The sequence below is a fragment of the Paramacrobiotus metropolitanus genome, unplaced genomic scaffold, assembly GCF_019649055.1.
Source record: "Paramacrobiotus metropolitanus isolate TYO unplaced genomic scaffold, Prichtersi_v1.0 Parri_scaffold0000028, whole genome shotgun sequence".
In the NCBI taxonomy this organism is placed as follows: domain Eukaryota; kingdom Metazoa; phylum Tardigrada; class Eutardigrada; order Parachela; family Macrobiotidae; genus Paramacrobiotus; species Paramacrobiotus metropolitanus.
The window spans coordinates 564201-581010 of NW_026570248.1; the positions used below are offsets into that span (position 1 = coordinate 564201).

Genomic DNA, 16810 nt, shown 5'->3' on the forward strand with positions numbered 1-16810 from the left:
AAAATAAAATTATAAGAATAAATTGAAAGGTGGTGGCAATGGCCAAAAGGGCTGTGGGCCGGGTAAGGAGTGACAATAGCCAAATGGGGTGGTAATACTTTATTTAAAAAAACGGTGATAATAGTTAAAAGAGGTTACAGGGGGATTACAATAGCCATTTAACATGTAATATTACGTTCCACTTAGCAAGATTGTTAATGAGGTTATGTCCACGTACAAACGCCAGCATGGAGGTCAAAGTAGCACGAGAATTTTTTAAATAATACTGTTTTCTGGGTGCTGCAGTTTGGTTTTCTTAGTCAGAGAAGCTGCTTGCATGGAAATGTAACGATATAGAAGTGACTCGTTCTGGCAAGGTTGCACAGTGCACTGCGTAAGTCGAGATCCCATAAGCTAATTCAGACTGATCCTGTTCCTGATCATGAAGCTAACTGGAGCGTTGCGGCACCGGCCTACCGGGAAGTCGGGAATCACTCCCATGCTAGAAAACGCTTCCGGCTGACATGGTGGCGGTAGCATGTAATGAGCAGCAATGCAGTTTTACCGGCCTGAAACCACTTCCGCCGTTGATTATCAGTGGTCCATCACGACCAGTTACAAGTAGCCAGAAGCAAGAAGCATACTGGTACGCATGTAGGTACTAGGAGTAGGTATCAGGCAGATACCGTTACAACCGCTGTGACGTCGCAACATGTACAGTACATGTACTATTGTACAAAATATCATGACCTACCGTACAAAAATAATGGTATATGAATAATTTCTTTAGTACAGAAAACCAGTTGGTACCATGTCACAACTCACAAGTACTGCATGACTGTGTTTTGCGTTTAGAAGTGCGCGCAGCAGAGGCGGCACTGCCGTTGCAGCAGTCAGCCCATGATAACACGCACTAGTACGAGAAGCATACGAGAATGTAGGCGTGCGTTACAGCTGCATCAAAAGCGTGCCGAGATATTTTTCATATCCATGTTTGGAAGCGGTCTGAGCTATTTGTTACGAAATTGCTCCGCCTTGTAATAATCATGAAAAATTATAGCCAAAGTGGTCAACAAATCATTACAAAACCACCATGATGCGGTACATTACGAGTCGTAGGTATACTAGTACAATACAGCAGCACACACTATAGAAGCACAGTCCCGGCATGTATCGCAATTAGAAAATTCAAAGCATACTAGAAGTATGCACTTCAATACTTCATCGTTTTAATACTGTTTTCACGGGACTGAAATGCATTTCGAACTGAAATAAGTAAATGTCAAGAAAAAAACGTAATGTAACAAGAATGTCAAAAACTGAAAAAGCAATCACCTTGAAGCTCCTTCCAATACCAATACTGAAATATTTAGTTACGAAATCTTTTAGATGTTGCTCATAGAAAGAAACCGAAGAAAATCGATAAACTAACACGAAGTTAAAAAGATTTTTATTTTCTCTTAAACCTCCCAGGTGAAAAATTAAAAACTTAGAATTACTGTAAGTATTTACGAGTAATATCATTTTAGGTTTCTAACGGTTTAATATTACTATAGTTGTACTGGAGGCATTACTGTACTCCGTAGACTGTAGACATAATACATGTACTGGTAATAATATTTTAATACAGATTACAGTACATCATGATCTTAAACTATATTAATATTTAAAACTTTGTATATTTGATCACTATTATCACCGCCCTGACAAAATGACTCACGAGTGATACATTGAAAAAAACTGTTTTCGGCCATCCAAATCCACAAGAAAACTTACCACACAAACTACAGCAGCCGCTTTTTGACGTATGCGCCGTACTTACAGTCACCGGCTAGACCAGCCCTCCCAGTGATGTTGATGGGCCGCGCTATGACCATGCCTATAAGCCAGTAGGTACACACACATTTCTACGCGCGTCCAGTTCCAGAACGGCAAATGAGGCCAACTTTGTGGTTTCCTTCGCTGAGCGCGTTTGATCATTCATTTTGGCTTATTCATCATACGTATGTATTTGTGTGCATGCGCAGCCCAGTAAGCAGTTCACAACCAGACCAAATTATCTGATAGAACCATCATAAGTTTTGCGCAGTAGTGGGCAGATCTTTGAACACTCATCTTGTGTTTACAAGGATCTTTACAAGTTTCTTCTTGGCTGATCAGACGATCGTAGCGTTTGCCGATGTGTGTTGCACTGTTTTAATTATCAGCTATCAAACATTCGTTTTGTGCTTTGTTTTGTTACATCTGTGACTGCGTCTGTAGTATACTGGGATGCTGGATTGTATGATCTGCAATTTCGATGTGATGATATGATTCTTCTGTTTTTCAATTGGCGAATGTGCAGTAGCAGGCGCTGTTGAGTGATTTTATAACATCTCCGTTGAGGCCAGAAATCAAGATGATGCTCTCACTGAAGATTCGCCTGCCTGAAGCAAATTCGACCAAAACTGTTCCGCTGAACTCCAGCCTGCTGGTATATGATGCGTGCAAACTGATACGTGAACGTTTCCAAGAGTTTGCAAATCAACTTGGGAAAGGTAAACAACGAAATCTAAAAGCAGTAGTTTTGGAGCACCCTGGCATAGCATTTTACAGAAGATATAAAAGGTGTTTTATGATTTCTGATACTCCATTGAATGCTTACTTTTATACCGACTAATAAATTTATAGTAATTAGTCGTAAATACGACATGTGTTGTAAGTAATACACATGTAAGTACGAGTATTGTACATATAGATATGTAAAAGTGTTACTATAAATATAAGCACTGCAAGCCAGTGCAAGGAGCCATTTCTTGAGTCAGTTGAGTGCAACAAATATACGGTCTAAGATTGGAGTTAACGGACAAGTTTTAAAAATTGTCATAAATTTTTATTTTCGTGTTAAGTTAAAACTAATAATGTGTTACAAATGCAGAGTTCTATCTGTTCACCTACAATACCTGCAAGCCGCAAAGGGTATTGAGAATCACTTGGCGGGACTGCTGAAGGCTGTTACATACTAAATAATGATTAGTTGCCAGCTTAAATAAAAAAAATTTAAACAACTGAACACTGAAACATTTCTAAATGAATGACTTATGGAAATGGCTAACGAGAAAAGGCTTGGTTGCTCTTGTGAATACAAAAAAGAAGTAGATTGTATGCTGTTAATTTCGTAAAAAGATACAAGTGCTCGTAATTTGATTGAACTATGTACAGAATGTAGTATGGACGAGTATATAAGTTTACACTGCCGCTTCTATCCTGTAATCACTGTAGTACCGTATTGCATAATCTAATCGTTTATCTTGATTAATGAATGTAATTTTAGCTGTACTTGTACTAATTATAAGAAATCTCAACAGTTTACCTTTCTTATGGTTAGAATGAGTGACGTTTGATAATTTTCGCTAACTTTGTAAACGGTAACTTGCCTTAATGCCTCTGGAAGGCATGTGTTCCATTTACTAACGTTCCAAAATTTTGTAGCCTCGGATTATGGTTTGTTTCTGAACGACGAAGATCCTCGTAAAGGAAGATGGCTGGACCCCAATCGCGCTCTGGAATTTTACCTTTTGCGGAATGGAGTACGGTTATGACAACTGTATTTTTTTCCAGATTTTAATAATTTAGATAGCACTTTTTTTTGTTACCATCCTTCTCTAAAGAACTTGTTCCGCTATCAAGCCGTGTTGCTGTTGAATTTTTATCGTTGTCTTCGTTTTTTGGCCAGTTGAAAAGATTCGCGAAAAATCGTTGTCGTTATATCGGGCGTATATTTCCATACTTTGCTATAAATTGACAGTTTTCTTGAATTAGTTTTATAGTACAGAATGCAGAATATTATTTTCTTGTCGCAAAATGAAAGAATTTATTGTTGTTGTAACGTCGTTTGCGTATTTTTAGGATACACTGGAATATCGCAAAAAGATACGGTCTTTGAAAGTACGCATGCTGGACAACAGTGTAAAAACGCTTATGGTTGATGAAAGCCAGACGCTGAAGAATCTTCTTCCCATTATCTGTGCGAAAATTGGTAAGCTGATAAATAGCTTTGCTTAATTTTACAGTACGTGCGTTTTCTTTGGGGCATTGCGTGTGATTTTAGCCTTTAACGTATTGGATAGAGGAGAGCTTTTTACTCGAATGGGTATTCGGTTGTTTGAGTAGATTGGGATTATATTGGTTCACTGTGCCGAAAACCGCGTTTGTTATGATAAATGCATCTCTGGAACCGTTCTTGACAAGGAAAAAACATTAGGAACATACCCATTCTCTATAAATGTCTAGCTTTACTGACTGCTATTCTGCTGTTATCTTGTTATAAATCAGGATGGCGTAAACAGTAGACATGGGCTATTTATGGATCCCACATGCTCATTTTCATGTTTGTGTTTAGGTCTGACTAACTACGATGAGTACGACTTGGTACGCGAAATTCGAGAAGAAGAGAAGGAAAATGCTCGGAGGTTCAGCGAGACGGGCTCGACTACTGGAACGTTGAAAAAAAGTGGAACTTTGACTCGCGATCGCGATCAGAAGAAGATGGACAAACTCAAACAAAAGCTGGCCACCGACGATGACGGTAATGATTTTTCTGTTGTTGTGTGCCACGAAAACAGCTCCTTCCGGAAGTACATAGACCATAGTGAGATAAAACAAGTGCCGTCTACAGCGCGTCTAAATATCGTCTTTGTTAAGATTGTATGGGGGTTTGATTGAGTGCAGCGAGCTGGTATGAGATTCCCTGTTACGGTATTGACTTTAACGAGTATTTCCAATATTCTGAAACAGACGATAAAATATAGTAGACCGACGGTGGTACTGCTGAAAATGTGCCTTAAAGCGTCGAAATGTGATTTAAAAGCATTTCGATTATATCATTTGATCGATTAGAATTGCTAATTCGCGTGCCGAGGCAGAGCTGTGAACCAGCCGGCTCGGTGACATGGGCGGATATGGCTAGCTTGGCCGAAGCTGTTGTATCCAGCATCTAGGTGCCGCACATGGTCAAAAGTATCCGTCCGGTGTGATTAATGGCGCTTAGTGAGCCTCTTGAGCACCGAGGCAAGAAATCTAGAGCTTCCTGGCGTTTTGTTGTTGTTGTTTCGGTTATGTCGGGTGTTTATAACGTGGTATTAGAAGCTGACACATTGAAGCACGAACCGCACTTTTTGTGATTTTCTTGGATAAGAAGGCAAAGTTTTCATAAACATATAAACATTTAAATGAGGTTTTTCGCGCTAACGGATAATCGGCAATCGGCCTCGTACAACGTAAGAAAATTATAGAATGCGAATAAGGGCGGCTGTAATTTTTCTGTCAGTATAGAGCCTACTTTATAGTATTGTCAAAAAATTATGTTTATTCGCCTGGAACGTTGAAGTTCCGACCCTGTTACCATTCCGGAACGGTATTTACTATCTAGCCTTTTTGGTATTGCTATCAGCAGCGGCGCTTTTAAATTTTTTTTAAGGAATGCTTGTCGTTCGTGGAGGTCACAAAATTGCACCTTATCGGTTACTCATTATTATTGTACTTATTGCAGTTTCTTGGGTTGATCAGTCTCGGACATTGATACAACAAGGTGTCGATGACAGTGATGTGCTGTTGCTGAAACGTCGTTATTTTTATTCCGATCAAAATGTGGACGCTCGAGACCCCGTACAGCTCAATCTGTTATATGTTCAGGTTAGCGCATTATTTTATTGACTCTGCGCGTGGTTATGCAACAGCTACAGGGATAATGTGTTCAATATTTGTTATTTCTTTATAGTGTCGAGACGCAATCCTAAATGGAACTCACCCTGTAACAGTGGAACAAGCGCAACAGTTTGCTGGGATTCAGGCACAAGCAGAATATGGCGACTACGACGAATCTCGTCGTGCTATTGATATGAAACCATTTATGCCTAGGAATTATGGGAAAGTAAAAGGGAATTTGGCTGATCGTCGTGTTTATGATGAATGGAATAAACAGCGCGGAGCAAATGATTTGATGGCCAAAGTGGCTTATATTAAACTTGCACGTTCCTTAAAGACTTACGGCGTGACGTTCTTCCTGGTGCGAGAAAAGCAGAAAGGGAAAAACAAACTGGTTCCCTGCTTATTTGGAGTCACGCGCAATAGTGTTTTGCGACTCGACCAGCAAACGAAAGAGGTCAGCCTAAAATATAATGTGGTGGGCAAATGGAGACCATAAAATAATAACGTAGTTTTTTTATCCATTAGACCTTGACAACTTGGCCGTTGACCCAAGTCAAACGTTGGGCCGCTTCGCCTAATACCTTCACGTTGGATTTTGGTGATTATGCGGATGCGTATTACTCCGTAGAAACCCAAGAAGGCGAACAAATTGCTCAACTCATTGCCGGTTACATTGATATTATCCTGAAACGGCAAAAACCTAAGGACCACTTTGGTGTGGATGGCGAAGAGGGCTGTACACTGGAAGAGGACGAAGTCCTACCAGCGAAGTTCGTTTTCTTGGAGTTTTGCCGAGTTAAACGCCCCTGAAAAATGTATGTTTTTAGAATTTCCGTGATACAACCACGACAAACCAAGGTTGACCAGCCTGTTAAGGGACATATTGCTATGCCTGGAATTATGCGCGATATTAACCCCGAGAAGCCGGTGAAAGCCATTGAGGCAGCTAAAACCAAATTGGTCAAAATTGTGGATAATCTGCAAAAGCCTGCTGTTCTTCCTCCCATTGGCGAAGATCCCGTATGAAATCACTGCAGCAGACTTTGTCCGTTTCGCGCTTTGATTCATTTAAATTTCTGTAGGTTTCGAAAAAATGGGTTGAACAGAAGGTGGAAGTGTCAAAGCAAAGTGTGGGCACTCAAATGGCTCAAATCACTCGTCATGTTGCCCAGATTGTTAACCTCACCGCCCCACCCGTTCAGGAGCGGGACTATGCGGCTATTGATCGAGCGGTGAATACCATGTAAGCGGCTGAAATTGCTGTTTTAGCTGTTCTGTAGAGTGGTCCCACATGTGTTGTGTGCGCTAGTGTCGATAATCTGGATGAGATGGTGGACAGCGTGAAGTTTATTGCGGCTGTGCTGGACGATGACAAGAAAGGAGATGAACTGTATGATGCAACACAGAAATTAATCAAAGCCGTTCGCGATCTGCTAGACGCAGCAAAACCGGGCGAAGCTGTAAGTGCCTTATTTCATTCGATGTTTTTCCTTTCAGTGGGCTAACAAATTATTTTATTTTGATAACTGACAGCCACGTCAGGAAGTTTTGACGGCCGCCACCAAGGTGGGCGAAACCGGCAAGGAAATCATGGATCGCGTGGATCCGCTTAGTGTGGAATATCAAGATTCGTTGGTCATGCTGGCGAAAGCCGTAGCCAATTCGACGGCTCATCTCGTACGCAAGGCAAAGGAAGTGGCGGCTGCCACTGATAATTTCGAACTGCAAAACCGGATTATTCAAGCTGCTACTCAGACGGCTCTTAGCACGTCCGAGTTGGTTGCCTGTGCCAAAGTTTTACTGCCCACGATTACGTCACCTCCTTGCCAGGATCAGCTTGTAGATGCGGCTCGGAAGGTCGCCAAGTCTGTGCAAGATCTTCTGGATGCCTGCAAGGTATGGGCATATGCGTTTCACTGCTGTTTTAATGTATGACGTGTCGCTAGTTTATATTGATTATCAATTTATTACAACAGATATCTGGTGCTGAAAAGTATCTTCTGGAAGATTTGAACGATGCTGCCGCCCAGGTTACCAGAGCTTTGAACGATCTTTTGGGTATGGTGAAACAGGGCCCAGAAATCACTCAGGCACCGGTGCCACATGAGGCAGCGGTGGAAGTTATCACCCAGAGTACTACACATTTGTGTGAGGCCCCTGAGCCGGCTGAAATGATTCGCCAAGCCAAAGTAATTTATTATTTTCCAAATAATGGTTGACTACGAAACACCGCGTATAATTTTTGCATTCAGGTTTTGGCGCAAGCTACTGCTGAGCTTGTAAAAGGACTGAAGTCGGAAGCAGAAGCTGTTACGGACAAAGATCTGCAGCGGCGTCTGTTAGCTGCTTCCAAACAGCTGGCGGATGCCACCACACGTCTCGTTGAAGCAGCTAAGGTATTGAATACGAGTACTTTAAAGTATGTTAGTGTGTATTTTTATCGCGTTTTTATTTTGTTTGCCTTAGTTATGTGCCGCTGTGCCACAAGATCAAGACCGACGCCAAGCAATGCGTGATGCAGCCGTTAATATTCGTGATTTGGCCCAGCAGGCTACCGTGGAAGACGAAAAAGCGTACTACTTGAAACGATTGGAGGTTGGTTGTAACCTTCAAGTATAGTTTTTCTAGTGCAATGCGTGCCATCTTTTCATACTTCCAGACCTCAGCTAAGCGTATGGCGCAAGCTAGCACGCAGACCATAGCGGCATCTCAGGCAGTGGAAGCAACCAATCTGAATCGCGGTTCACAACAGAATCTACTAGAGCAGTGCCGCATTGTGGCTGATCGGCTGTCGAGACTTATTTCCGCCATCAAGTTAACCAGTTCCAGCCCACAGGACAAAGTGGCCATTGCGCAGTTGCTTCAGAATAGTGAAGAAGTTTTGTATCCCGCTGAGGAATTGGTCAGTGCAGCGAAAGCAGCTGTTCCAACAGTTCAGGATTCTGCGGCAGCTCATCGCCTGCGCGAATCCGCGACAAATTTGAGCATCGCCAACGGAGAGTTGCGAACGTCTCTTAACAAAGTATGTTCAGATATACAGTTACTGCCCGAATGGAAACATGCAAGCAATGACTTTTAATCTGGTACTTTAGGCGAAAGACTTCCATACTGTCACTGCTGAAGTGAACGTCGATACCGCGATGACCGTTATCTACTCTCTTGAGCGAGATTTGGATGCCTTTAAGCGCGCGGCTCAGAATGGCTCACTGATGCCGCTTCCCGATGAGACGGTAATATTTTATAGTTCAATAAAGTTCCCCATGAATAACTTGTGTATACAATACATATTGGCGGATGTTGATAGGGCCCAAGTGCTGCTTCACGCCTACAAGCGTCTGCCAAGCAGGTTAGCAGTGCTACGGTCCAGTTGCTCAATGCAACCAATCAGGTAAACAATACAATTATACACAACCCTTGCGAGTATTCCGACTTATTCTGTATCCAATTTTATAGGCGGATGAGAACTTTGTGGCTGATGCCAGTCAGAACGTGGCGCGCAGTCTGCAGGATCTTAGTGCTGCTGCCCGTGGCGTGGCAGCTACAATACCGGATGATCCGCAGAGTCAATTGCGTATGCTGGACAGTGTGCACGAAGTAGTGGAGCGCAGCGCTTACCTGGTGGACAGTGTGCGTAATGCTTTCGGCAAGTCGACGGATCCTGTGGTGCAAAGCAGTCTTGTCGATGCTGCACGACAAGTAGCCGCGGCTCTGAACCGCTGTCTGAGCTACCTCCCTGACCAGCGCGGTATCACGAAGGCAATGAAAACTGTGGAGGAAACATCCCAGCGGATTGTTTCACATGAAACGGTATGAACGCCTGCTGATCGCTGAAATTTCTGACTTGTCGTATGAATGGATTGGTTCTAGGTTATTCGGCCGAGTCGAACCCTGGTGGCGGACGTTTTTATTGATCTGAACAATGCCGGTGCTGTTCTGAATGAAGCAGCCGGTGACGTGGTTACCTCCACATACGGCTCCATGGAGCAGCTGGGCAGCTCTGCCGAGCACTATTCCGAAGTGTATAAGCAGTTTGTCGACTCTGGAATGCATTTGATTTCTACAGAAACGGTACGGACCCTGATTTCGTGTTTGGTATACGGTGTTAATGGCTAATGTATTGTGTTCTGCAGGATACATACCGCCGTGATGAAATGAGAAAAGGTCTGGAGGATGTCTCTAGCGCCTCAAAACGGCTGTTAGCGTTAGCCAAGCAGACCAATGGTCAACCGGATGCAGGACACATGAAAAATCAACTAACTGCGGCTGCCAGGTGAACTTTATTATGGAAACCACAATCGACTTTTGGGCTTTATATTTGTATTTTGCAGGGCCGTTACGGAATCGATCAATCATTTGCTGACATACTGCGCTCAGTCTCTACCAGGGCAAAAGGAATGTGATAACGCCATCCGCCGCATTCAGCAGTTGAGAACATCTCTGGACAACTGTTCGGTACCTGCGAATAGCCGAACATATTACGAAAGTTTGGACGCTGTTCTGGACTCTTCCCGAGTAAGAGAAATATTACTTTTTCTGAATGTGTTGTTAGATTCAGTTGGCGTCTTTGCGGCAGGTACTGGGAGAAGGTATGGCGGGTATTTCAAATGCCGCTAAATACAACCAGACTGATCAGTTCGTCCAAGCGGTGCGAAATACTACCGAAGCTGTATCGGCACTGATCGAAAACTCTGCTCAAGCTGCCTATCTGATTGGTATCTCAGACCCATCCAGCGTGGTGGGCAAGTCCGGGGTGATAGATCAGCGCGAGATCTCCGATGCCGTTCATGGTATCCACGACGCTAGTCGTGCCATCACGGCCTCCTCTCCTGTGACTCAGCAACAGGTAAGTTCGTAATTTGTCCACCGTACTGTACTCCGGGTGAACTTTCTCTAATGTTCGATTTTGGCTGTGACAGATGCTAGCGGCTGCTACAGTAATTGCGAAGTATTCACACACTTTGTGCAGTTCCTGCCGAACGGCATCCAATCGTACTCCTAACCCTGTTTCCAAACGACAGTTTGTCCAGTCAGCAAAGGATATCGCCACCAGCACAGCAAATCTCGTTCGGGCTGTGAAGACCCTGGACGGCAGCTTCACTGAAACCAACCGGCAGGAATGCATTACCCACATTAATCAACTGCTCCGCTCTGTCGACGATCTTGGTACAGTAGCATAACTAATAAAACTTAAACCTGCAGTTATCGGGAAAGCTTCAGTTGTCTGCTTCTAGGTGCCTTTGCGTCTTCTCCGGAATTCGCTAGCAGTGCTGGCCAGTTAAGTAATGGTGGACGGAAAGCTCAAGAACCAATTGTGGTTTCCGGGAAGTGTATCATTGATGCCACCAGCAGCTTGATTTTGGCGGCCAAATCGCTTTCAGTTAATCCCAGTGATCCTTCCGCTTGGCAAGCATTAACATCACAGTCTAATAATGTGTCGGATTCCGTTAAGAGTTTAGCTACTGCCATTCGTGATAAAGCGCCTGGACAGACAGAATGCAGCGAAGCGATTGAACGTCTGAATAACTACATGCGAATTGTAAATCGGGCCTCACTGGCGGCTACTAATCAGAGCCTTCCTCCACGCAATGAAAACACTACGGAAGGTTTCTATGAGATCACTATCAACACAGCGGTTCAGGTTAGTGAGTTTGTTCCACTCGTAGTTAGTAAGAAAGTAGTAAAATATTTTGTATCGGTATAGCTGAGCCAGACCATTCTCAGTGTGCGCGAGGCAGCGAAGTCGGAAGCGGAAGGTCTGGGACATGGCGTATCACGGATGAGCAATTACTTCCAGTCGCTAGTGCAGGATGGCATTGGAGCGGCTTCACGAGCGCCCAATTCCAAAGACCAAATGACTGTTCTTTCTCAGTTGAAGACCGTATTGGAAGCATCCATACAGTTCATCGAAGTCTGTAAAGCGTGTGGCGGCAATCCCCGAACCCGAAATTTACATGGGGATGTGAACGAATCGGCTGACTCCTTGCTCGAAGCTCTTCATGAATTCACGCAGACGCTGGAGCGCATCCAGTCCCAAGCTGGATTTGTCCGCACAATGATTGATAATGTCAGTGCCGCAATCTCAAAGGTAAGAATTGTCTTTTGAACTTTTCCTTGTTGAAGATGATGATTGATCGTGTTATTAAACTGTCCAGGTCGACCACCGTATCAGCGCTTCGGAAGATTCCTTTGTCGATTTCCAGACTCGCATGTTCCGTTATGCAAAGGAAATGACTCGTGTAACGCACGAAATATCCGCCAAAAGCCAGTCGGAACCGCACGAGCTGGGCAATTTGGCTCAGCAGTTGTACAATCATTACAACCTTCTGGCAGAGGATGCACGGGGAGCACAGTCAGCGAGCGCGAGCAATGAAATCGGCCAACGTATCAGATCCAGTGTCCAGGATTTAGGGCACGCGGTGATCGATCTCATTAAAACTGCTGGTTCCGTGCAGAGCAATCCTTCCGATACATATATTAAAGACGAGCTTTCGCGCAGTTCAAAGCTGGTCATTGAAAAAGTAATTAATGGATACTTGTTGTGGTGAAATCGGAATGTCATCTAAATTGTTCGTAGGTCACGCATGTCCTTTCGGCTTTACAATCCGGTTCCCGGGGAACGCAAGCGTGTATTAATGCCGCTAGTACCGTTAGTGGCGTCATTGGGGATCTGGATACTACGATTATGTTTGCCACCGCCGGTATTCTCCAAGCAGAAGATGAAAATGACCGGTTTTCAGACCACAGGTGAATACGTGCACTGGACGTGCGTATTCATTCGTTCACGCTGTTTTAAGCATTGTCAAGGTTGGGTTTTGTCTGTTAGCGTTACTAAATATAAATATACTTTTGCCAACAGAGAAGACATCCTAAAAACGGCTAAAGCTTTGGTGGAAGACACGAAGACTTTGGTGACGGGAGCAGCTTCTAGCCAAGAGCAACTAGCAGTTGCTGCTCAGAATGCTGTGAAAACTATTATTCAACTTGCGGAGGTTGTCAAAAGCGGTGCTGCTTCACTTGGAAAAGAAAACAGTGAATCGCAGGTATTGGTTATTAACTTGACGAATTGCTTACAGCTCTGTTAAAATAGGTGTCTCTGATAGCTGCGGTAGGAGTAGCGATAAAATGCAACTATAACGTTGTACCGTAAAATTCTCATAAATTTGCAGTACACCAGTTTGAAAGCTATTGTCAAGAGCAGGATGACGAAATTTTATGAGAATTTTAACGTTGCAGCATTTGTGCGACAATTTTTGTAACGTCGAGCCTGCGGAAATGCTCGTTTCTTTTGCCTTTAAAATGTAGAGCCCGTGTCCGACAGTGAAGGATATTTTATTTGATTTGGTTGGATATTTTTTATCTAATTTGATTTGATTCTTTTATGTCTTGTGCGCACAGTAACCCTGACCTTTGCAGAATAGGGAAATGCAACCGACAGTTAGTTTGAAACTAAGTAGTGCACGTCGTCACAATTATCAGCAAACTTTTGATTTTATGTGAGACAACTGGCCTTCCGCATTGCAAAGAGATTGAATGCAGTTGTACCGTTTTCGGCCTTTTAAAGTGTAGTGGGCACTCTTGCATGCAAAGCCGTTGTTTACTTACTTTCATGCCGTTATAATCAAATGAATATTTGTCAACTAAATCACGGCGTGATTCTACTTACAGCGTCCGTCACAATCTCAAACGCATTCACTTTCGCTAATCACCCTCAATCTCATCGCCAAACGGCTAGAAATGGAAAGATCAGGGCAGAAGGTGCAGCTTCTAATAATTTGTTTTTTCATTCGCTCATCGGAGCTTTACTGGCTGCATCGCGAATGAGCTTACTTACATGTTGACGTTGACCACAGACTAACCGAATATGCTTGACACTGTACTACCGGCACAACGAAAACTTTGGACAATTGTGAGCTGCATGCTGTCAGCATGCACAATTCTCTTTGCAGTGTTGCGGGTCAAGTTTTCACATGGTTAAATTAACTTGTGTAAAAGCAGAATTCTGCAAGAAAACTCCTACCCATGAAAGCTGCATTTTTTAAAGCCGGAACTGCAGAAGCCGTGGAGTGTTTTTCGTTTATATACAGTTATCGTTAATCTGAAGACATACCTTTTTTATTCGCGAATATGGCTTTTGCAAGAGTTCTTTTGTGGGTTGTGCAAGCTAAGCGTTTGAGTACATTACTTGTTAGGCTCTGGCTGTTGAGCTTCGAAAGTTTGTTTAAATCTGGAACAAATTCTAACACGCATGGTGTCCTTGGAACTGCAGGCACCCGCTATACTAACAATATTTATGATTATGGCATTTGTGAAATTGTGTGTTAGTATTAATAACTTCTTAGTAAGTCAGCAACTGTTCACAGGTCCTTCTTATCAATGCGGTGCGAGATGTGGCGTCAGCATTGGGTGATCTCATCCACGCCACAAAATCGGCTTCGGGAAAGAGTCTGAACGATCCAGCCATGTTATATTTAAAAGACTCAGCTAAAATCATGGTAGGTGTTGTGTAATAGAGGTGTTCATAGGAAATTCGGCTTGCGCTTTATTCCGGGAATATGTTTGCAGGTTACTAATGTTACATCCTCTTGAAAACCGTTAAAACGGTTGAAGACGAGCATGCTCGTGGAACCCGGGCTTTGGAGGCTACAATTGAAGCTTTAAGCCAAGAACTACGAGTGAGTTGATAATTGTTAAAACATTATATAATGAAGTAAATGAACAATTCCCGTTACGCAAGCTGAGAATTTTTATGCGAGCCTATGGTATTAGGTGTTTGATTCTTCCGATGGAAGCGCTGACGGAAGAACCGCTACCGCAGAAGATCTTTTGCGTGTAACTAAACCCTTAACCCAAGCGACATACAAGGCCGTAACCGCCGGAAAAACGTTGAAGCAAGAGGTATATATTTTATTCTTAATCATCTCACTTTTGGAATTACTAACGGTTAGTATTTGCAGGATGCTATTACAGCAGCTAACATGGGTCGCAAGGCTGTTGGTGACTTGCTGTACACGTGCCGCGCTGCGGCTAACGGCTGCGAATCACCGGAAACGCGCAACAAGGTTTTGTCAGCCGGCCGCGAAGCTGCTATCAAATATCGCGAGCTTCTTTCAACAGTTCACATGGTATGGATCGACGTGTTGAACGTTTCTCGTCTGGTTATGACAGAATTTCTTCCTGATAGATTTTGACCAAGCCGGAAGCACGCCATCTGCAAAACAATCTTGTGCAGATGACGCAAAGTATTGCTTCCGCTGTTGCGCTGATTGCCGCTGCAGCGGAGAGTATGAAGGATTCGGATACTTGGGTGAATCCAGAAGATCCGACTGTGATAGCCGAAAATGAACTCCTTGGCGCTGCCGCCACGATCGAACATGCGGCGAGGAAACTCAGCCAGCTGCAACCACGAAGAATCGAGTACAAGGTATGAACATAACTTAAAGTTTTAGCTGATCCATTTTATTGACATTTAAATGTGGATTGATTGTTTTGTTTAGGTTGATAATGAAATGCTGAATTTCGATAAACTGATCCTAGACGCCTGCCAGCAAATTACCACCGCGACGGCCGCTTTAATCAAAGTATTTCCAACACTTACTGGGAAAGATTCGGAAAAGTATAACATTGTGTTTACTTTGTTGTTTAGTCCACATGCGCCGCGCAAGCGGAGTTAGTGGGAGAAGGACGAGTCAGTGCCCGCCCGTTGTACAGCTCAGAAGATGGACAGTGGTCCGATGGTTTAATCATGGCGGCCCGCACTGTGGCGGCAGCATGTCACAATCTGTGTGAAGCGGCAAATGCTTTGGTCCAGGGTCATGCTACGGAGGAGAAGCTTATTGCTTCGGCTAAACAGGTGGCCAGCTCCACCGCCCAACTGCTGGTGGCCTGCCGCGTTAAATCCGACAGCAATTCGCCCAGTCTGCAACGACTCCAGGCTGCCGGTAATGCCGTTATGCGCGCTACTGACGCCCTGGTCAGGGCAGCCCAGCAGAGCCTAGATGCGTATGAGGAGCGTAGTTTGGTCATAAATCGGCGAATTGTAGGAGGAATTGCGCAAGAAATCAACGCGCAGGTACGAAAAGAAAAGTTTTTTAGACTTGATAATTTCACCAGTGTATGGAGAATACCACCAAAGCAGACTACGATGAGCCTTTTTCGCTGTTTGAACAGGAAGAGGTGCTGATTAAAGAACGCGAACTGGAAGAAGCGAAAGGAAAACTGACAGCTCTACGGAAAGCTAAATATGGCGAGCGTCAGTCTGATGACGAGTATTACGGCTATGGCGCTTCTTCGTCCAGTCACACCTATCATTCGCAATCAGAAACCCGGATCACCGAAGCCCGATATACTTCCGGTTACACCTCGCAGTAATCGTTGGAACGGAACTTGTCGCGCTAGCTAGCTCAGTCTTCCTTGCTGTTTTAAACCAAATATTCCACGGTGGCAGCTGCTTGTTCTTTTAACCATCCTCTTTATAGTTGTGACCAATCAATCCGCTTTTACGGCAGACTTTTAAATTACGCTTGTATGCATTTATTTGTCCTGGTGCCTTTTCCTCACACCTGCGTTTTATTGTTTTAATTCTTTAAAAAAGATTGAATGTCTGAATAGTTTTAACTTTTATGTTTTATGTCACGGATTGCATGTTTTTAGTGGAATTTTACAGTGTTTTTGGTGTTTGTCGGTCTATTGTGAAAATTGCAAGTGCCGGTCTTGTTGTCGTAAACTCGTAATCGCTCGAACAGATTTCGTAAAGTTAATTCTGTTCAGTATAAATTGAAAAAAAAGTCCCAAAAGTTGATTGGCGTATTTTGCAGTATATTGTGTATTAAAATAAGAATTTGCGCGGTTTTAATTTCTTAATGTGTCATAACAAGCAAAATTCCGCAAATGGTAAACGGCCTAGGATCACGCATCTTGATGTCCAGATCACACCTCGTCAGTCGTCAATAGTCAGTGCTACTCATAGTCATGATGATGCCAGCTACAAAAAAGTCTCTATAATATTTCTAAATTTAATTCACTTCCTGTAAACGGCGCACTTTCAACGTTATTGTGGGAAAAGGTTACTTCCTCTGGTAACATACCCCGGCTTCGTATAACGGTCTAATGCAATATCTTTAACAAGGAAACCCTTAGATTGAAT

General features: G+C 43.5%; 1 protein-coding gene across 1 annotated transcript; it reads left to right on the forward strand.

Annotated features, from left to right (window-relative positions):
* The first annotated feature begins 1886 nt into the window (after window positions 1-1886).
* LOC129588159 (talin-1-like) lies at window positions 1887-16465 on the forward strand. Its single transcript, XM_055482282.1, is given in 37 exon segments — window positions 1887-2516; window positions 3451-3548; window positions 3868-3997; window positions 4361-4546; window positions 5510-5652; window positions 5738-6121; window positions 6193-6437; window positions 6495-6687; window positions 6750-6910; window positions 6977-7127; window positions 7201-7563; window positions 7644-7856; window positions 7920-8063; window positions 8134-8262; window positions 8327-8689; window positions 8760-8897; window positions 8972-9055; window positions 9121-9474; window positions 9535-9735; window positions 9798-9937; window positions 9996-10179; window positions 10241-10510; window positions 10584-10830; window positions 10899-11305; window positions 11369-11752; window positions 11820-12185; window positions 12242-12411; window positions 12524-12707; window positions 14028-14159; window positions 14230-14242; window positions 14245-14339; window positions 14434-14562; window positions 14622-14789; window positions 14849-15088; window positions 15162-15245; window positions 15311-15736; window positions 15835-16465. Coding segments are annotated over 37 exon segments (7659 nt in total). The 5' UTR covers window positions 1887-2377; the 3' UTR covers window positions 16036-16465.
* Window positions 16466-16810: the final 345 nt, after the last annotated feature.